At 36.4% G+C, this 17,983-nt stretch overlaps 2 protein-coding genes across 3 annotated transcripts in view; one reads left to right on the plus strand and one right to left on the minus strand.

Annotated features, from left to right (window-relative positions):
* LOC129717898 (uncharacterized) overlaps positions 1-17,983 on the plus strand; it is a 309,945-nt gene that overhangs the window by 17,384 nt on the left and 274,578 nt on the right. The gene's annotated exons all lie outside the window — the stretch shown is intronic.
* LOC129717904 (uncharacterized) lies at positions 5,278-8,046 on the minus strand. The gene is made up of 3 exons (XM_055668180.1): positions 7,758-8,046; positions 5,781-5,947; positions 5,278-5,720 (listed from the first exon to the last, which is right to left on the minus strand). Exons 1-3 carry the CDS (start codon positions 7,774-7,776, stop codon positions 5,493-5,495), a joined length of 414 nt encoding a protein of 137 aa, XP_055524155.1. The 5' UTR covers positions 7,777-8,046; the 3' UTR covers positions 5,278-5,492.

Genomic DNA, 17,983 nt, shown 5'->3' on the forward strand with positions numbered 1-17,983 from the left:
CTGTGGAGCGGTGGGTCCATTAAGAAGCAATGACAGATAAATTAGTGGGAAATTGTCATAATTATGTCAATTGTTTTGATCATAATGAAAGGTTTTAAAACGTGAACGAACATGAAAAATTCAACAAGGTGTTGACATCAGTTTTTTTTATGCAAGCGGAATTTTGTTTCCGGATAGTTATCAAATCGAAAAAAAAGGAAATCAATAAACTCAGAGTTTTCTAGGGTGTTGTATCATGATCAGAGCAGTCCGAAAATGCACTATGATCGAATCAATTTTTCAAAGGCGAGAATGCTCCACTATTTAATGATTTTTTTTTGCAAATCTTTATCGGTATCATTGAACACTCCTCCTGATGATGTCCAGAAAGTTTCATGAAGATTTTCAAGTAATACTGTTAGTAAAAAAGTTTAAAAAATGTATCATTTTCGCGCACACTTCGCCCTTACGATTGCTATCATGCCTTGTTTTCAAGCAGTGATTATTGAATCAAATATTACAAAAATACAATATTTCCAAGCAAAATGCTTCTATAACATCAAAATTATTATTGTACACACTTCACTCGTGGAAACCTTCTTGTCCGAAATATTTGCTTTGCAGCTAAAATTCTGAGACTTTACCGTCTCACTTTACCTGTACTTATACATGATATAAAATGATGAATTTCACATAGGTACAATTCATGGAAAAGTTCTTGTTAGAAGAATTGCCAATTATGAAATGTTCAGAATAGTTTTGGCCAATTAATTTTGTTTGCCCGGAAATACTTGAATTCTGGATTGAAATGGGTTTGTTCCGATCATCATATAAAATTTATTGTCAGATAAAACCATATACTTGAATAAATTCACGTCGGATTCGCTAGAAACAATTATTCATGTTTCTGTAAACGTACCTAGGTAACACCTGCAAAATCAAGTTATAAACGAGTTGTAAATAAATTGCAAGAAAAACATCAAGTATTAATCCACCCGTATTTATGTTAAATATCAAAATTATATCTTCTGGTTGCTGGGATTTTTGTGTCTTGAAAGATATATAAGAATCTTGTGACTTTCAGATAACTTTCGAATCTTATGGAATTTCGAGAATTTTATCATTCATGACATGTTCGATGATTATTTCTTTTAAAAACCTACAAATTTTACGTACGAGCTTTTTATTTTTTAGTTTGCGGATTGTTAATTTTAAAAGCACCACGAATTTTCCCGTTTGAGAATCAATAAGTTTCGCTATTCCGATATTTTCTGCTGTAATCCTGTAATTCTCATACATTAGATTCGATTCCCAAATGTAACAATTTCAAGTTCTGGTTATATCTGAAAATGTGACATTTTAATGATATTGGAAAATTACGCTGATCGACACAAACTCTAGAGAAATTTTAGCCTTTTGTTATTGAAGCATTGAGACGATTTATAGACAGTTCTCATTCGTTTATTTTCCACAATGTCCAACAACTTTTAATTTAACAGTTTTTTTTCTGGGAATATCGGGATTTCTGTGTGTTCGGAGTGATATAAAACTGTTGTGATTTTTTACAAAAAGTTTAAGGATGTGGTAACTTCAGATCTTAAAATCTATTGTTAAATTTTATTGGTTAGATTTGGAAATAGTTTGAAAATATAATATCCAATGATCCTTGTGGGTTCATGAAGGCACCCTCTCAGAATTATTCCAAACTTTTTGGGTGTTGGCCTTACGGGTAGTAAGGCAACTTTGCATACTTTTTTTGAAAATTTATCTGGATTAGCGTTTGAAAGGTGTGAAGTTTCTAACCTATTTTTGATAAATAGATGTAGGGTATCAATACCATTATCGTCGAAAAGGTTGATGAAGTCACAAAGAAATAATCTTTTACAAGAAGATGCTCTGCAATATGGAGAACCATCATGCCAGAAACTAAAACTCTAGGACATCATTTATCCCCCTGACGATAATATTACTGATCCCCTATTTGAATAATGACGAGAGATAAAAAACCTAAATTAATCCACCTAGCGGTCAGACCCAGCCTTTCTCATTCAATTTTTTATTTGTAAAAATAGATTTACATGAACGCTTCAATCCAATAAATGTATATTCACTCTTTAGGTTCTAAAATATTGATGTTGTAATCTTTACATATAAAAATGCAGTCAAGTCTGTCTGTTTGTCTGATCCGTATAGGCCCGAAAACTACCGAACCGATCGACGTGAAAATTTGTATGTAGGGGTTTTTGGTGCCGATAAAGGTTCCTATGATAGTTTGAGATCACTCCCTCTTCTGGAAGGAAGGGGTCCCATACAAATGAAACATAAATTTCTGCACAACTCAAGAACAAACCAAGCAAATGAAACCGAATTTGGCATGTCGATGTTTTAAGGGGTAACTAATATGTCCATAATAGTTGGATGAAACACAAATTTGTGCACATCTCGAGAACTAATCAACCAAATGGAACAAAATTTGGCAGGTAAATGTTTTTAGTGGTAACAAATATGTACATAATGGTTTGAAACCCGACTCCCTCTTCTATAAGGGAGGGATCCCATGAAAATGAAACACAAATTTCGCACAGCTCAAGAACCAATCAAGAAAATACAACCAAATTTGGTATGTGAATGTTTTTAGAGGTAACAAACATGTCCATAAAGGTTTGACGCCCCTTCCTCTTCTGGAAGTACATGTTTCTTCACAAATTTCTGCACATCTCGCGAACTAATCAACTAAATGGAACCATATTGGCAGGTGAATATTTTTAGTGGTAACAAATATGTTCCATATTCGACCTCAGACAACATTTTGGATTGTAAGATGGCAACTTCCGGTTTCTGAAAACAGCAGAAAATGACCAAATACCACCCAATATGGGTTTTTCTTTAACCAGTATGCCGTTCAAAATCCAGAAATTGTCTCCAAATGCCATAATGAAATCCAAAATGGCGACTTCCGGTGTCGGAAAAACAGCGGCAAATGACCAAATACCACCCAATATGTGTATTTCCGGAACCGTAATGATGCACTGGAGCCACAACTCGACTTCAGACAACATTTTGAATTGTGAGATGGCAACTTCCGGTTTCTGGAAAACAGCCTGAAATGGACGATTCCCATTAAATATTAGTATTTCTGGAACCAGAAAGATGCACAGAAGCTAGAAAATTGATCACAGACACAATCTTGAATTTTAAGATGGTGACTTCCGGTGTCTGGCAAACAGCCGGAAATGACCAAATACCATTCAATATGAATGTTTTCGGAACCAGAATTACGCCCAGATGACAGAAATTGATTTCACAGGCAATTTTAAAGGCCAAAATGACGACTTTCGGCTTCTGAAAAACAGTCCAAAGTGACCAAATATCACCCAATATGAGTTTTTCTTTAACCAGTATCCTAAATACGATTTTGAAATCCAAGATGGCGACTACCGGTTTGTGAAAAACAGCCTAAAATAAACAAATACCATCCAATATGAGTATCTCTGGAACCAGAATGATGCAAGGAGCTAACAATTGACCTCAGGCACCATTTTGAATTGCTAAATGGCAACTTATAGGCAACAGTCGGAAATGACCGAATAATACTCAATATGGATATTTCCGTAATCGTGATGATGCATAGAAACAAAACATTGACCCTGGACACTATTTTGAATTTGAAGACGACCACTTTTAGTTTCTGGATAACAACCAAAAATACCTCCCAACAGACAGGAAAATTATAAATACAAACCGACAACAGAAGTATATACATAAATTTATTAAGCTACATATGCCACTAGTGCCAAGTGTAACAATTTGCTGTGATAATAAGCCAGTGAGCTGTTAAACGTGTTAGTTCAGTGAGTGAGTGGAAGTCGCAGGATTGTGGAAAAGTATAAATTCGAATTGATGTTTGTAATAGAACCCTAGACGGCACAAATATGGTTTATAAATAAGGCTAAGTATTCTTTCCTGCATATTTCTATTCTATCTTAGATTTCATCGATGAAAATGGAGGATTATTTACATAACGCGTTAATATAGTTAATGGAAGAATTGCTGCGTAATAGTTAGGTGGTATTCAGTAGTTTTAGATATTTTTAGTAACTGATATGCTCCCAGGATTTTCTAAGGAAAACTGGTGATGTTGAAGCTATTGAGTTGGTAAATATCTATAATTCTAATTAGCCCACACAACAGCCTTTGTGATATTTAAAGTTTAATTTCGCGTAACGTAGAGTATCATTTACCAAAAAGGAGAAAAGCTGTTCTTTTTCATATGATCACAAATCCTACCCTGTTATACTCGTAGTGATGCAGTGGAACCCGCGGTCTCTAAACCAAACGAGCATCACCATCCCTCTTCTTCCCAAGTAGTACCGCCTTTTGGTCGTGGCCAGCGTCGTTCTTGGTTAGTTGTAAAAGTATTTCGAACCAGTGAAAATTACACAATGAGAATGTAACGCTGATCCTAGGTCCCAAGCACCATTAGTCTGGTTCATTTTGCAATTCTGTTGGTTTGATCAACCACGGAGTGCAACTGCGGGCAGTCTATCTATGCTTTACTATGCTTTATTTAAGGGATTAAACATAAATAATGCCAGCAAAAAAATAACAAAAATAATTTCAAATTCAGCAGCTTAGACCAGAAAAGCCACAAATGAAATGAATCTAGTCAAAATTTAGCCTAGAAGGGCTAAGAAACGCAACAGGACAAATATATTCTAATTTTTGCTGTAAATGGTTCCGTCTTCCATGTATGATTTTTTGATGTAGTTTGATGCGAAAACAAATTTCCCCGAGTTTGGATATATTTCAACTTAAGCCGCAACAATGGCGCCATTTCGAATTTTTGAGAAATCGGAATATTTGATGTTTTTTCGACGCCAAAGCCAAATATCGAAATTTCGAGAGTTTGCCCACATATTAGCATCTTCTTACCTACCTTAAAAAAAAACAGATCTTAAATCGAACAAAAATTGGGCACAAAACGATGATTCTACGAAAACGGTTTTGGTATGGTTTTAATATATTCCACAAAGCAAAATAATATGGAGTATGATAATCATTGATCGTTATGCGCTAATTTCTAAAAGTGGTAGTCAAATTATGTCTTATATTGAGAAAAAAGTCTTAGAAATCGTTTGGCAGGTGTCTGATCTACGTAAAATGTCAGAAACATGTCGTTTTCCCCTACAATACTAAAATAGGTTTATAACGACGTTAAATTACCTTATTTGAAATCTCTTTAATGTAACATCAAGAGTGTAAGCAACACTAAAAGATACAATAACAACTTGTCTTCACATGATTCTCCCCTTTTTGTGGGGAGGGGGTCTCATTTTTGGCCAGGACCGGTCAAAACATAAAAATCTCGCTTCAGCTATGTGACAGAATCATCGCAGGTAAATTCAATGTCTGAAACATTTCAAATTATAACAAAGTATTCTCATGGAACGGTTTTAAAATTTAATTTAATTGAAATAAGATCCCAATTACATAGTTCTTAGATTAAATAGGAATCAGTATTTCAACGGTGGAATTGCAATTACAAACTTAAGACGTTCTGAGCTAGACTTACCAATAAAGCAGTGCGAAAATATGTCATACCCTTTCATGGGCAATTTGCATTTTCCGAGCGCATTAGATCCGTTGTAATTATATCCATCCAGAGCTTCGTCCGAGAAAACCATTGGAAGAAATTGAACTATCGACATTCCAGCAGGTTTCTTGCGAGTCAAAAAGTTTACCTTGCGAAATAGTTAGAGGTTTTCATATGTTGCCCGATTGAAATCAGCTGAAAAACCTACATATTCCTCGCGGATGCGATCGTTTTGAGAGACCGAATTCTCGAGTCTCTCGACTTCCTCCGGTTCGACTAAGGGGAACGAAAATCCAGTTACATACGGTGCATTTGAGTCGCGAACTTCGTAAATCTCATCGGAGGATAAAATGTAGTATTTTTCCGGTGTGGTTACTGCAGAGTAGTAAAATGTTAGTGCTTTTGTTAATCGCTGCATAGAAGTAAAAGCACTAAGAATTGTCAGGTGAGTTAACTTATCAATGGGCTCGATACGACATACACGATTTGCGTTTGGTATTATATTTATTTTCCTAAATGGTCCGCGTTCGAATATGGTTCACATCATGTGATGATCCACCGAATACCACGTAGTTGCCAGTTTGCGGAACGACGTAGCACGCCGTTTTGATTGTGCTCGTCATGAATGTTTAACTGTTACAGTTTTGAATGTCCAAATTGAAAACAGAGTGCAATTAAGGTGTTTTTCTGGAGCCTTTTTCTCGTGTAGTTCTGTGTAATAGTATTGTTTATTAGAATTTATGGTGGAATAGATTAATTGATATGTATTCACTGATATGTCGTGTGCAATGAATTTTTGAACGCACTGACTCTCGCATAACAGGTAATAGAAAATTCAATAAAGTTGAGTTTGACATCTGATGACTATTTAGTCAGCCTGAAATAATCATGATTGGTTTGGTCTTATCAATATTTTTAAGACTTTGGATTAGTATGTACATCTACACCTGATGTTTGCACTTAATGTTTTAGATACACCAAGCTTTGCCATTTTTCTATCTTTCCAACAGGATCACACCCTAGGTAATGAGTAGCTCAACTTAGTAATGAGCCAACATGACGCATAGTATGCCTCGAAGCCGTCATCTACCACGTTTTTGCACGGTCAGGCTTCAAGTAGGGTTCTATCAGCCAAACATGTGTTCACCTCGAAAGCAATGGTTGTGGATAATACATGAAATCTTATGCTTCACTTTTTCGATTTTTCTAGCTTTTGGGCTGCTTATGTTTTGTATACTATGTTCCAATAATGACTAGGTCGGCATTTTGTTAACAAACTTAAGACTATATTAGCTCGATGGATGGTCAATATGGAAATTTTCATTTTTAAATTATTAAGGCTTTGTATGCATGAAACTTTGCCAATTTTTCTATTTAATAGGCAACATTCGCATCGACAACTAAGAGAGAATCGGCGTGAAATGTCGTAGTGTTTCGATGTAAACCGCGTTTCCGGCTCGGGAGAATTTTACTTATATTAACGTTTTCGGAATATAATGATTTCGAGGGGTATACCCAGATACTTGTTCATGTCTCACTGTGACTGTTTAACCGAAGATTTCGTCCGGTCGATAAATATCGCGATTAACGAAAACGCGATGTATACCTTCCCAAGAATCGCGACGTGCGTTCGTTTTTTCTCGGGATTGGGATTGACTCGGGATCGACAAATAGCTGATTGCTACGAGTAGCATGGGCTACATCGCGTGCGTCGTACGCAGAGGATCGCGACGTTTGGCTAGAAATATACTCATGGTTAGTTTTCGTAATAAGCGTTTTTCGCGGTATCTTATCGTTTTTTTAGAGCAGACAAAGTGTATACGAGAAACGTCGTTGGTCGATCTGTTAGGTAGAAAATGTCCGGTTGACCGAACCTCTAGAGACTCCGCGTCGGTACCTCCATGAGGTCGAATTATCTACATATAGATCAACAACGCGCAACTGATTTCGGTGTAAAGAGGATCACCTTACGAGGAGATATCATATTATTTGAAGTTGTCCCAATTTGATCAAAGGTCCAGTATCCTTGCGTACGATTTATTGTTGCGGTGTAACATTGTCAAACTGAATGACTTCGAATCGCATTATGAATATCGTGACGGAACTTGTTCGCGCGATACTTGTTCTAAAGAACCCGACACTCGAAATCAGCGCATCGTTTACCAAAACGAACCCTGCTGTGTACCTTGCCCTTTCTCCAACATCCCAGTGATTTCTCGTGGAAGTGCAGAGGTGTTCTCGGCTTCCAATAAGCGAGTATCACGTCAACATTTTCCTATACAAATTCCTTCTTTGACCTGCATTCGGATGCGGCCGGCGCTGGTATTGCCTAATATAAAGATTAAGGTCACCGGTTTTTACACATTGAGGATGCATGTTGGTCCCAAGCATCATCTGTTGGTTCTCTGTGTAATTACAGCTGATCTGGCAATAACGGAGTAGCAACCGCGGGCGGTCAATCATGCTCATGCTCATGCTCAACAACCAAAAATACCTCCCAACATGGGTATTTCCGGTGTCAGATTGATGTCAGAAAGTCTGCTGATAATGACAGAATACCACCCAATATGAATATATTCAGAATTAAGGCGATGTACAGAAGCCAAAAGACGAGGATGTTGTCATTTCGATAAAACCAATCATTTCAAACGATTTGTTATTTGACTTTGATCATATCCTATGGCCGATTCGTCGTGCATTTGCAGACTTCAAACAAACCGCAAGGAATCAATGAACTTGGAACGTTCAAATAGTACGACACCACATTTAAATTATGTTGAGGACACATATATCGATCAAAGCAGGTGTAGTTTTAAATAGTCTTTGAATTTCTCTTCTTTCCATAACTATTGAGCCACATATCAAACTGTTATGAAGTTTGTTATTTGTAAGTTTGAGAGATGACTCGTTCGTATGACACTAGTTATGTTCAAATAAGTCATGTAATCTTTGAGATAATAGACTTTCGTTGTTTTATTAACAATTTAATACATAACGGTTGCTTAAGTTTGATTATAATCAAATGAAATGGGAACGTATAGGGCAGCCAAACTTTGAAACCACGTGTTCAATCATAATTCATCAGTTAACCCTTAACTAGCCCGCTCATCTGATAATAATATTGATCAAATCGGTCGTGTAGTTTCTGAGATAATGAAGTTTCGTGATTTTCACAAGTCGGCACATTACAAATGAAGTTACAGTTCGATTACAGTAAAATTCATTAGGGTCTTCTGAGGCAGCTAGACCATTCATTTGACACTAATTTTGTGGAAATCGGGTCGGCCATCTCTGAGAAAAGTGAGTGTGTCCAAGTAGTCTTCGGAATATGTTCCTTTGCATAGCTGGATTTCACATTTTTAAACATAACAGGCAAAGTAACAGTCCGATTGCAAAACAAATCAATAGGGTCTTATGGGGCAACTAGACCTTCCATTTGACACTGATTTTATGAAAATCGGTATAGCCATCTCTGAGAAACAAGAGTGAGATTAAACAGTCTTCAGAACACGTTTATTTTAATTACTTTTGAACCACAAGCTCAATCTTTATGAAATTCAAAACTTAAGGGTTTTCTAGATAGCCCGTACTTTTGAGACCAATCTTGTTCAAATCGGTTGTGTAGTTTCTGAGAGATTGATATTTCATGATTTTCACATTTTTAAACATAACCTCTAAACTAAAAATCCTATTACAATAAAATTCAATAGGGTCTTATGGAGCAACAAGACCGTTCATTTGCAATTAATTTCATGAAAATCGGTCCAGCCATCTCTGAGAAAAGTGAGTGAGAATAAAAATCTGCACATACACACACACACACACATACAGAAAATGCTCAGCTCGTCGAGCTGAGTCGAGTGATATATGCCATTCGGCCCTTTGGAGCACTTTTATACTTTCGGTTTTGCAAGTGATTGCTATACCTTTCTAGGAGAAAGGCAAAAAGGTTTTGAGATTCTACACTAGAAAAAAATATTTTTTGCCTTTCTCCTAGAAAGGTATAGCAATCACTTGCAAAACCGAAAGTATAAAAGTGCTCCAAAGGGCCGAATGGCATATATCACTCGACTCAGCTCGACGAGCTGAGCATTTTCTGTATGTATGTGTGTGTGTATGTGCAGATTTTTATTCTCACTCACTGTTCTCAGAGATGGCTGGACCGATTCTCATGAAATTAATTGCAAATGAAAGGTCTTGTTGTCCCATAAGACCCTTTTCAATTTTATTGTAATCGGATTTTTAGTTTGGAGGTTATGTATTAAAATGTAAAAATCACGAAACATCAATATCTCAGAAACTACACGACCGATTTGAACAAAATTGGTTTCAAATGAACGGGCTATCTAAAAACCCTTAACTTTTGAATTTTATGAAGATTGAATAATTCAGAAGTTACAGAAAGAAACGTGTTCTGGAGACTATTTAATCTCACTCATGTTTCTTAGAGATTGCTGGACCGATTTTCATAAAATCAGTGTCATATGAAAAATCTTGTTGCCCCATAAGACCCTAATGTTTTTTTCTGGGAACGGATTATTACTTTGCCTGTTATGTTTAAAAATGGGAAATCCATCTATGAAAAGGAACATATTCCGAAGACTACTTGGATTCACTCACTTTTCTCAGAGATGGCTCACCCGATTTCCACAAAATTAGTGTCAAATGAAAGGTCTAGGTGCTTTATAACACCTTATTAAATTTTACTGTAATCGAACTGTAACTTCGTGTGAAAATCACGAAACTTCATTATCTCAGTAACTACACAACCGATTTGATCAATATTATTATCAGATGAGCGGGCTAGTTAAGGGTAAACTAATGAATTATGATTGAACACGTGGTTTCAAAGTTTGGCTGCCCTATACGTTCTCATTTCATTTCATTATAATCGAACTTAAGCAACCGTTATGTATTAAATTGTTAATAAAACAACGAAAGTCTATTATCTCAAAGATTACATGACTTATTTGAACATAACTAGTGTCATACGAACGAGTCATCTCTCGAACTTACAAATAACAAACTTCATAACAATTTGATATGTGGCTCAAGAGGAAAAAAGAGAAATTCAAAGACTAGTTACAACTATACCTGCTTTTGTCGATATATGTGGCCTCAACATAAATTAAATGTGGTATCGTACGATTTGAACGTTCCAAATTCATTGATTCCTTGCGTTGTGTTTGAAGTCTGAAAATGCACGACGAATCGGCCATAGGATATGATCAAAGTCAAATAACAAATCGTTTGAAATGATTGGTTTTATCGAAATGACAACATCCTCGACTTTTGGCTTCTGTACATCACCTCAATTCCGAATATATTCATATTGGGTGGTATTCGGTCATTTTCAGCAAATTTTCTGGCATCAATTTGACACCGGAAAAACCCATTTTGGGAGGTATTTACTTATTTTGGTTGTTTTCCAGAAACTAAAAGTGGTCGTCTTTAAATTTAAAATGGTGTCAAGGGTCAATGTTTGGTTCTATGCATCCTCTCGATTACGGAAATATCCATATTGAGTATTATTCGGTCATTTTCGACTGTTTCCTATAAGTTGCCATTTAGCGATTCAAAATGGTGTCTGAGGTCAATTGTTAGCTCATTGCATTATTCTGGTTCCAGAGATACTAATATTGGATGGTATTTGGTTATTTTAGGCTGTTTTTCACAAACCGGAAGTCACCATCTTGGATTTCAAAATGGTATTTTGGATAATTTCTGACCTCTGAGCGTCATTCTGGTTGAAGAAACACCCATATTGGGTGTAATTCGATCATTTTCGGCTGTTTCCCAGGAACCGGAAGTCGCTAACCTGAGGTCCAAAATGAGGTCTGTGATCGATTTCAGCTGCTGTGTATCATTCTAGATCCGGAGATACTCATATTAGACGGAAATCGGCCATTTTTGGCTGTTCCCAGAAACCACAAGTTGCCATCCTGCAATTCACAATGGTATCTGTAGTCGATTTGTGGCTCCAGTGCATCATTGAGATTCCGGAAATACCCATATTGGGTGATATTTGGTCGTTTGCCGCTGTTTTTCCGAAACCGGAAGTCGCCATCTTAGAATTCAAAATGGTATCTGTGGTCGATTTACGCTCCTTCTCCTCATTCCTTATCCGTATATTATTATAGTGGGTGGAAATCGGCCATTTTTGGCTGTTTTCCAAAAACCGGAAGTTGCCATCTTACAATGCAAAATGTTGCCTAAGGTCGATTATGGAACATATTTGTTACCACTAAAAACATTCACCTGCCAAATATGGTTCCATTTAGTTGATTAGTTCGCGAGATGTGCAGAAATTTGTGAAGAAACATGTGCTTCTGGAAGAGGGAGGGGCGTCGAACCAATATGGACATATTTGTTACCCTTTAAAGCATCCACATGCCAAATTCGGTTTCATTTGCTTGGTTTGTTCTTGAGTTGTGCAGAAATGTATGTTTCATTTGTATTGGACCCCTCCCTTCCAGAAAAGGGACCTCATAGGAACCTTTATCGGGACCAAAAACTCCTTCATACAAATTTTCACGTCGATCGGTTAGGTAGTTTTCGAACCTATATGGATCAAACAGACAGACAGACCGGACTACATTTTTATATGTATAGATTACAACATCAATATTTTAGAACCAAAAGAGTGAATGTACATTTATTGGATTGAAGCGTTCATGTAAATCTATTTTTACAAATAAAAGTTTGAATGAGAAAGGCTGGGTCTGACCGCTAGGTGGATTAATTTAGGTTTTTTCACTTAAATAACTTTCGCACTGGGGAGGTCATGGTCATGTGATATTAGCAAATAAAACACAAGGAATGCTTCTACATCTACATCCGTAATCTTATATCCGCATCCGCATCCGCATCTGCAGATATCTGAAAAATCACGTCCGTTACATCCCTGGTCCAAACAATAGTTTAAAAAAAATTGTATGCAAAGCTACTTGGTTTAGTAAGACCTACATAACCACAAAGTTTCATTGAACTTTGAGAGGGTTCTACCAATATCTGGTCGGAATCAGTCACATGCAAGTTCAGGAGAACGTGAAAATTGCTGGACATTAAAAAGTTCATGTTAAAAAAACCTTTGCCTTGAGAGTGTCCATTTTGATTAGTTCAGGATAGTTTTAGGTATTTTAATTGTTTAATAAAAAGATAACCATTTTTATCATTTTTTAAATCAATTTTTCCAGTGGATCTTAATTGTTTTTTAATATTTTTGGATGGAAATTTGGACGATTCTCTCATAGTGATCGCTTTATATTTCGTCATTATACAGATACACCAATTTAAAATAAACTTCAGTCCTTTTCAGATGTTAGTTTACATAATGTTTCGACACGCCTTCATTGGATTATGAGCAGGTGCTGCCAACATTTGGTCGAGTTGGCGCAAAATCCTGCATATTTTGGGATTCTAGGATTTTAACCTTCTATCGCTTTTGGATTTCTTAGTTGTAATTTCAAGAATCCATGACGGGGGCAGTACTTTTGATGTTTAGAACTCTAGGAGCTACGGGTTTGACAAATTTCCTTTTTTTTGTCCTCAGAATTCGACGTTTTCAAGATTTAAGGAGGTTAGTATTTAGGAATGTTTAGATTTGAGGTACACGATTTTAATCTTTAAGATTTTAACACACTGGGGATTCCAACAATTTTCAGTTATCCTAAATGCCGAATGAGAGGATTTCAAAAATTTTGGAAATCTGGGCCATTTGTGGATTTGAACTATGGTTTACCTATCAGAACCTCTCTGCAATTCGGAAAATTATGTTTGCTCAGGAGTTTCAAAATATTGATCTGAATTTCACGAGGATTGGTAGTAAAACTAAGGATTTTGTAATTTGGAATTCTTGGGATCTTAAGGTTTTATAACTTGCAGATGCACATTAGACTGGGACACGGTTATATGGGAAAAAAGCGATGGTGTTATTTTTCGCTCCATGCACTTTTCGTGTTCCTTATGGGTGTAAATTTTCAGATCGATCGATAAAACTATATTTTTGCGCCCGACTTTTAAATCTTCCACACGATTTTATATGGGAAAAACCCTTTTTCTAAAACTTATACTCTAGAGATGTCCAGTTAGCTCCTAGAAATATATTGATACATGGTTTTTGTAGGAAATTTCCCTGAGAAAAACTCTTCTGAAGACCGTGAGGCGCTAGAATGCTTGTGGAAAAAGTTATTTTCCTCAAACTGATTGAATATCTTACGAACGGCTCACCATTGAATTTTTCTAGCAGTATTGCTGTAGCATGCTGCTGTTTACAATTCAACCATGTGATAGGAAATGATATCGCGTTAAATTAATCTTAGAGGCTTCTCCGAAGATATTATGAGCAAATCACACTTTCGAGCTGAATTCCATGCGAAATTATTTCTCATCCTTAAACAAGTTTGCCATAGCAGCATGCTGTAGCAGTGTTGCTAGAAAATTCAATGGTGAGCCGTTCGTTAGACATTCAATCAGTTTGGGGTGAATAACTTTTTCTACAAGCATTCTAGCGCCTTACGGTCTTACGGTGTCATTGAGTAAAGCATTCCGTTCCGATCGATTACGTTTGGCAAAGAGAGCCTATTTGTAAATATTCTACTAAATAAAACATTTTATTTCTGAGTGTATTTTAAAAGAATGAACACCAGTCGCACGCTGTGCTATAGCTTGTCTTTATATTCAGAAGCTACTTCTTTGCAGATTCCTTTAACCGTTATTCACTCGGCATTTTTAACACACGTAAGGGGCCATCCACATACCACGTGGACAGATTTTTAACGATTATTACACGGGCTGGGGCCCTCGTGGACAAATGCCCATATAAATTCTTTTTTTTTTTTGTGAAGACCGTGGTCATTTCACAAGCCTCCCCCCCCCCGGCTTTCCACGTGGTATGTAAATGGCCCCTAAGTACTCGGCAGGGTACCCGGGTACCCACTACAATGAAATGCTTCTTACTTCTTCAATTGTTGATCGATTTTCGATCTTGACCCGTCAAAAGATTGGGAAATTTGTTTATTTTCCCGTGAATCTGGATCTTCGGGACAATGTTCAAAATTGGGAATCTGCTCCGGAACGGCCATTTCGGATAACTTATAACATGGACTCGAAATGAATGAAAATCAACTCCTGGAGTGATTTCATGAATTTTAGTACCAATGTTGTTCGATTCTTCGACAATTGTACTAATTTTTATTACCGGAATATGCGTCCGAAGATCCGGATTTACAGGAACCAGATGTGTTCACAGGTTCATGTCGGTCCCGAATTCTAAAAGAAGACAGACTTTCCAATCTTTTGACAGGCCAAGATTGGAAATCGGTCAAGAAATGAAAAAGCAAGAAGCATTTCATTTTGTGGGTACCCGGGTACCCTGCCGAGGTAAAAAAATTCGAAGCCTTTCTCCTTCAATCCCTTCCTGCTGCTATAAACAGTCTGATGATGGAAATTATTGATTATTTCCACATTCCATAAGTTTCAGCTGGCTGAGTTGAGGTTATCCTTGTTTTTTTTTTTTTAAGCAATAATGTCTGAAAAAGTATTCGGGTACCCTGATTAAGTACCTTACGCATGAATCTTTCCATGATAGTTTCTATGCGGTCAACCAAAATCATGTTGAATGAAAAACAAAGCAATAACAGCAGATTCCAGCACCGAACGTATCAGGGCACAGTACAACGCATTCATGCACATGGGATGGCGGAAATCAAATCGAAAGGTAAGCTGGCTATTACGCCAAGATCTCTAATGCGGCATACGCGCTGGAAAGCTCGCCCAGACAAGTTGTATTAAAAGTTGATTGGTTGTAGCTTTCCACTGAAGATAACGACGTTACATTTATCTACGTATAGGGTGAGGAGATCTCGATTGCTCCAATCATTGAAGGTATCAAGCATCTTTTGTAGTTCCATCCTGTCATCAAGGCAGGCTATAGGCATGAAAATTTTCACATCACCCGCAGAGAGGAACCTTGTACATCGTAATAATATAACAGTAACGTTCTTGATATATAGATAGATTGATAGTATAGATTGATTCCTTGAGGCACCCCAGAAGAAAAAGTGAAAGGTTCAAAATGTGACGACCCAATACCAACGCATACATCTCTGTTAGTGGCTGTGCTACATTTGTTCCAAACTTTTCGTGAAGTTGAGTCTACTCGGAAGATACTGAACATAACGCAAAACACACAAAAAACACCCCTGTTTTCGTATTCCAATGATTCGAATAGTTAATTCAGAAATCATTGACTCCAAGATGCGAGATAAATGCTCATTATTTCAATTCTAACTATTTAGTGTACTGTTCTCCACATCATTTTGAAGTATCAAAGCTATCTGTAACGTGTTAAAATAAAGTTTCCGTCATTTTGAATAAGTATAAGGACTCCAATATTGATGCAATCCACATTCCTGGCAGGACCGTTCATCAGCTGCCTGTTTTTTCTTCACTAGGGATTTGAACAAAATTTTGTATGATTTGCTCAAGTTTTTGGGTAGTTTCACGAAGAGATATGAATAATTTTTCCTGCATTCTATTGCATGAACATTGCTTTGAAAGCTGAAAATAATCGACTAGCTTTACTTAAAATTCTTAAACTATCAGAGGATGAATACAACTATTCCAGTGCATCTGAGTTTGATTTCAACCCAGATTAACAGCTAAAAAATAATGTAAAAGTTCACGTCTCCAGTATTTTATTTCTTTGGATAAGAATATTTCAGGTGTACGCAGTTTTTGCAAAAAAAGAGAAATTTGCGCTACATGAATTTCAAAATTTATCAATTCAGTAATTCGTTCGCTTTTCGTAATTTTAGAAAAGATAGTATTAAGCCATTGAAATTTTATTTTTCCTAATATTTAACTATCTGAGAGGTTAATAAATTTGAATTCGAGATCCAGGAATTTTGGGGCACTGTTATCAACATATCAACCATTTTAGGATTAAAAATATTTTTTTTCTATACATAATGCTCAAGAGTTTTTGAACCATAGAATTTCACGATTTCAAGCATCTGAGGATTTTATATTTTTGTGAGTTCAATTGTAAGAGTTGTGCTCCGGTACGAGCTTAAGGTTGTGGGTTTGTGAACTCAGGACTTCTGGCATCCGAGGATGTTTCACTAGCTTCCATGAAGACAAATGCTAGAATTTCGAGTTTTTTTAGTTTTTATCTTTGGGAATTCTGGAATCGCGTTTTAGAGTGCAGAAATTTGGAGATTTCCGTTTTTTATGACCAAAAATTTGCCGGTTTAGAAGTTTTGAGGCCAGGGTTGGTATTTGTTGACACTCTTGAGTGAAAGTGGAAAAAAGCATCCATAAACGTTGTTTTTTTTACAATCCTTTCAGAGTTCTCCCTCCCCGCTTTCCGCATGGAAGTGAACTGTCAAAACACCTCATTATATTTCATGCGATGGAAGCAAGACAACAAAATCAGTTTATCAGTTAACGAAGATTGTCAAGGCATCGGTCAGTGTCAGTAAAAAGTGTTTCGGTCAAGTTCATTTTGGTTGAGTGGACTGTTTGTTTTTCTTTTTCGCTTTGAAGTGAAGATCATTTGGTTGGATTTGTCGTCAAATTTTATTCCGTAATCGTGAACGATGCGCGCGATCTATTTCATCTGAGTATAACAGCACGTTACTAGGACGAAAATCTAGTATATCTGAAAAAGTGCTGCGATTATTGGAAGTGAAAATTGAAAATGATTGGCTATAATTTTCGAAGAATTTTGCTGGGGAAAATTACTTTTATCAGCAGAGGCATTAGATTTTTCTGTGGAATTTCATGATTTTAGAATTTTTATTTAAAATTCAAGATCTAGTACTTTACTGCTTTATTATCTGAGTTTCAAAATATATTTTGATTAAGACTCAAGTATTCATGAGTATTTTTAGGTTGATGTGTTACGTTTCTAACATTCAAGCATTTTCGAAGTCAAAATGCAAAAGCTTTCCAACATTTCAAGAAGACAACGATTAGGTTAAACAAAAATTCATTCTCATCGCTTCATTTGCGAGCTTAGATTGCTGTCATATGATGTACTGGGCACTAAAATGACATTTCTCTTATATTTCATTAGAAGAATGATAGAATTGCAGCTGTGTAAAATGTATGTCATATGCCAGGGAAAGAATGCTTTAATTACATTTGCATAAAATAAAGATTGAAATTGCAAGCTTAATGACTTTTCTTCCTTTCTCTTAGTCGGAAGGATTTCTATTACCTTCAGTTCCCTTGTATACTGTGCAAATATCTTAAACCATTCTCGAGTGGGGGCTAAAAGAGAAGAGACACGTAACGTCTTCATCATTATGTGTAATTATAAATTCAAAGTATGTCCATCTATTCTTCTTTCGTTCATCCTTTCCAAACAAACAACGTTCTTCTGGCTTCTTCTTACTTGTTATGTGT

The sequence above is a fragment of the Wyeomyia smithii genome, chromosome 1 (assembly GCF_029784165.1).
Source record: "Wyeomyia smithii strain HCP4-BCI-WySm-NY-G18 chromosome 1, ASM2978416v1, whole genome shotgun sequence".
In the NCBI taxonomy this organism is placed as follows: Eukaryota; Metazoa; Arthropoda; class Insecta; order Diptera; family Culicidae; genus Wyeomyia; species Wyeomyia smithii.

Coding starts and splice junctions, on each gene's coding strand:
- LOC129717904 (XM_055668180.1), bottom strand. Junction 5,721..5,780: donor ATCGCATCCGCGAGGAATAT/GTAGGTTTTTCA, acceptor CTATTTCGCAAG/GTAAACTTTTTGACTCGCAA.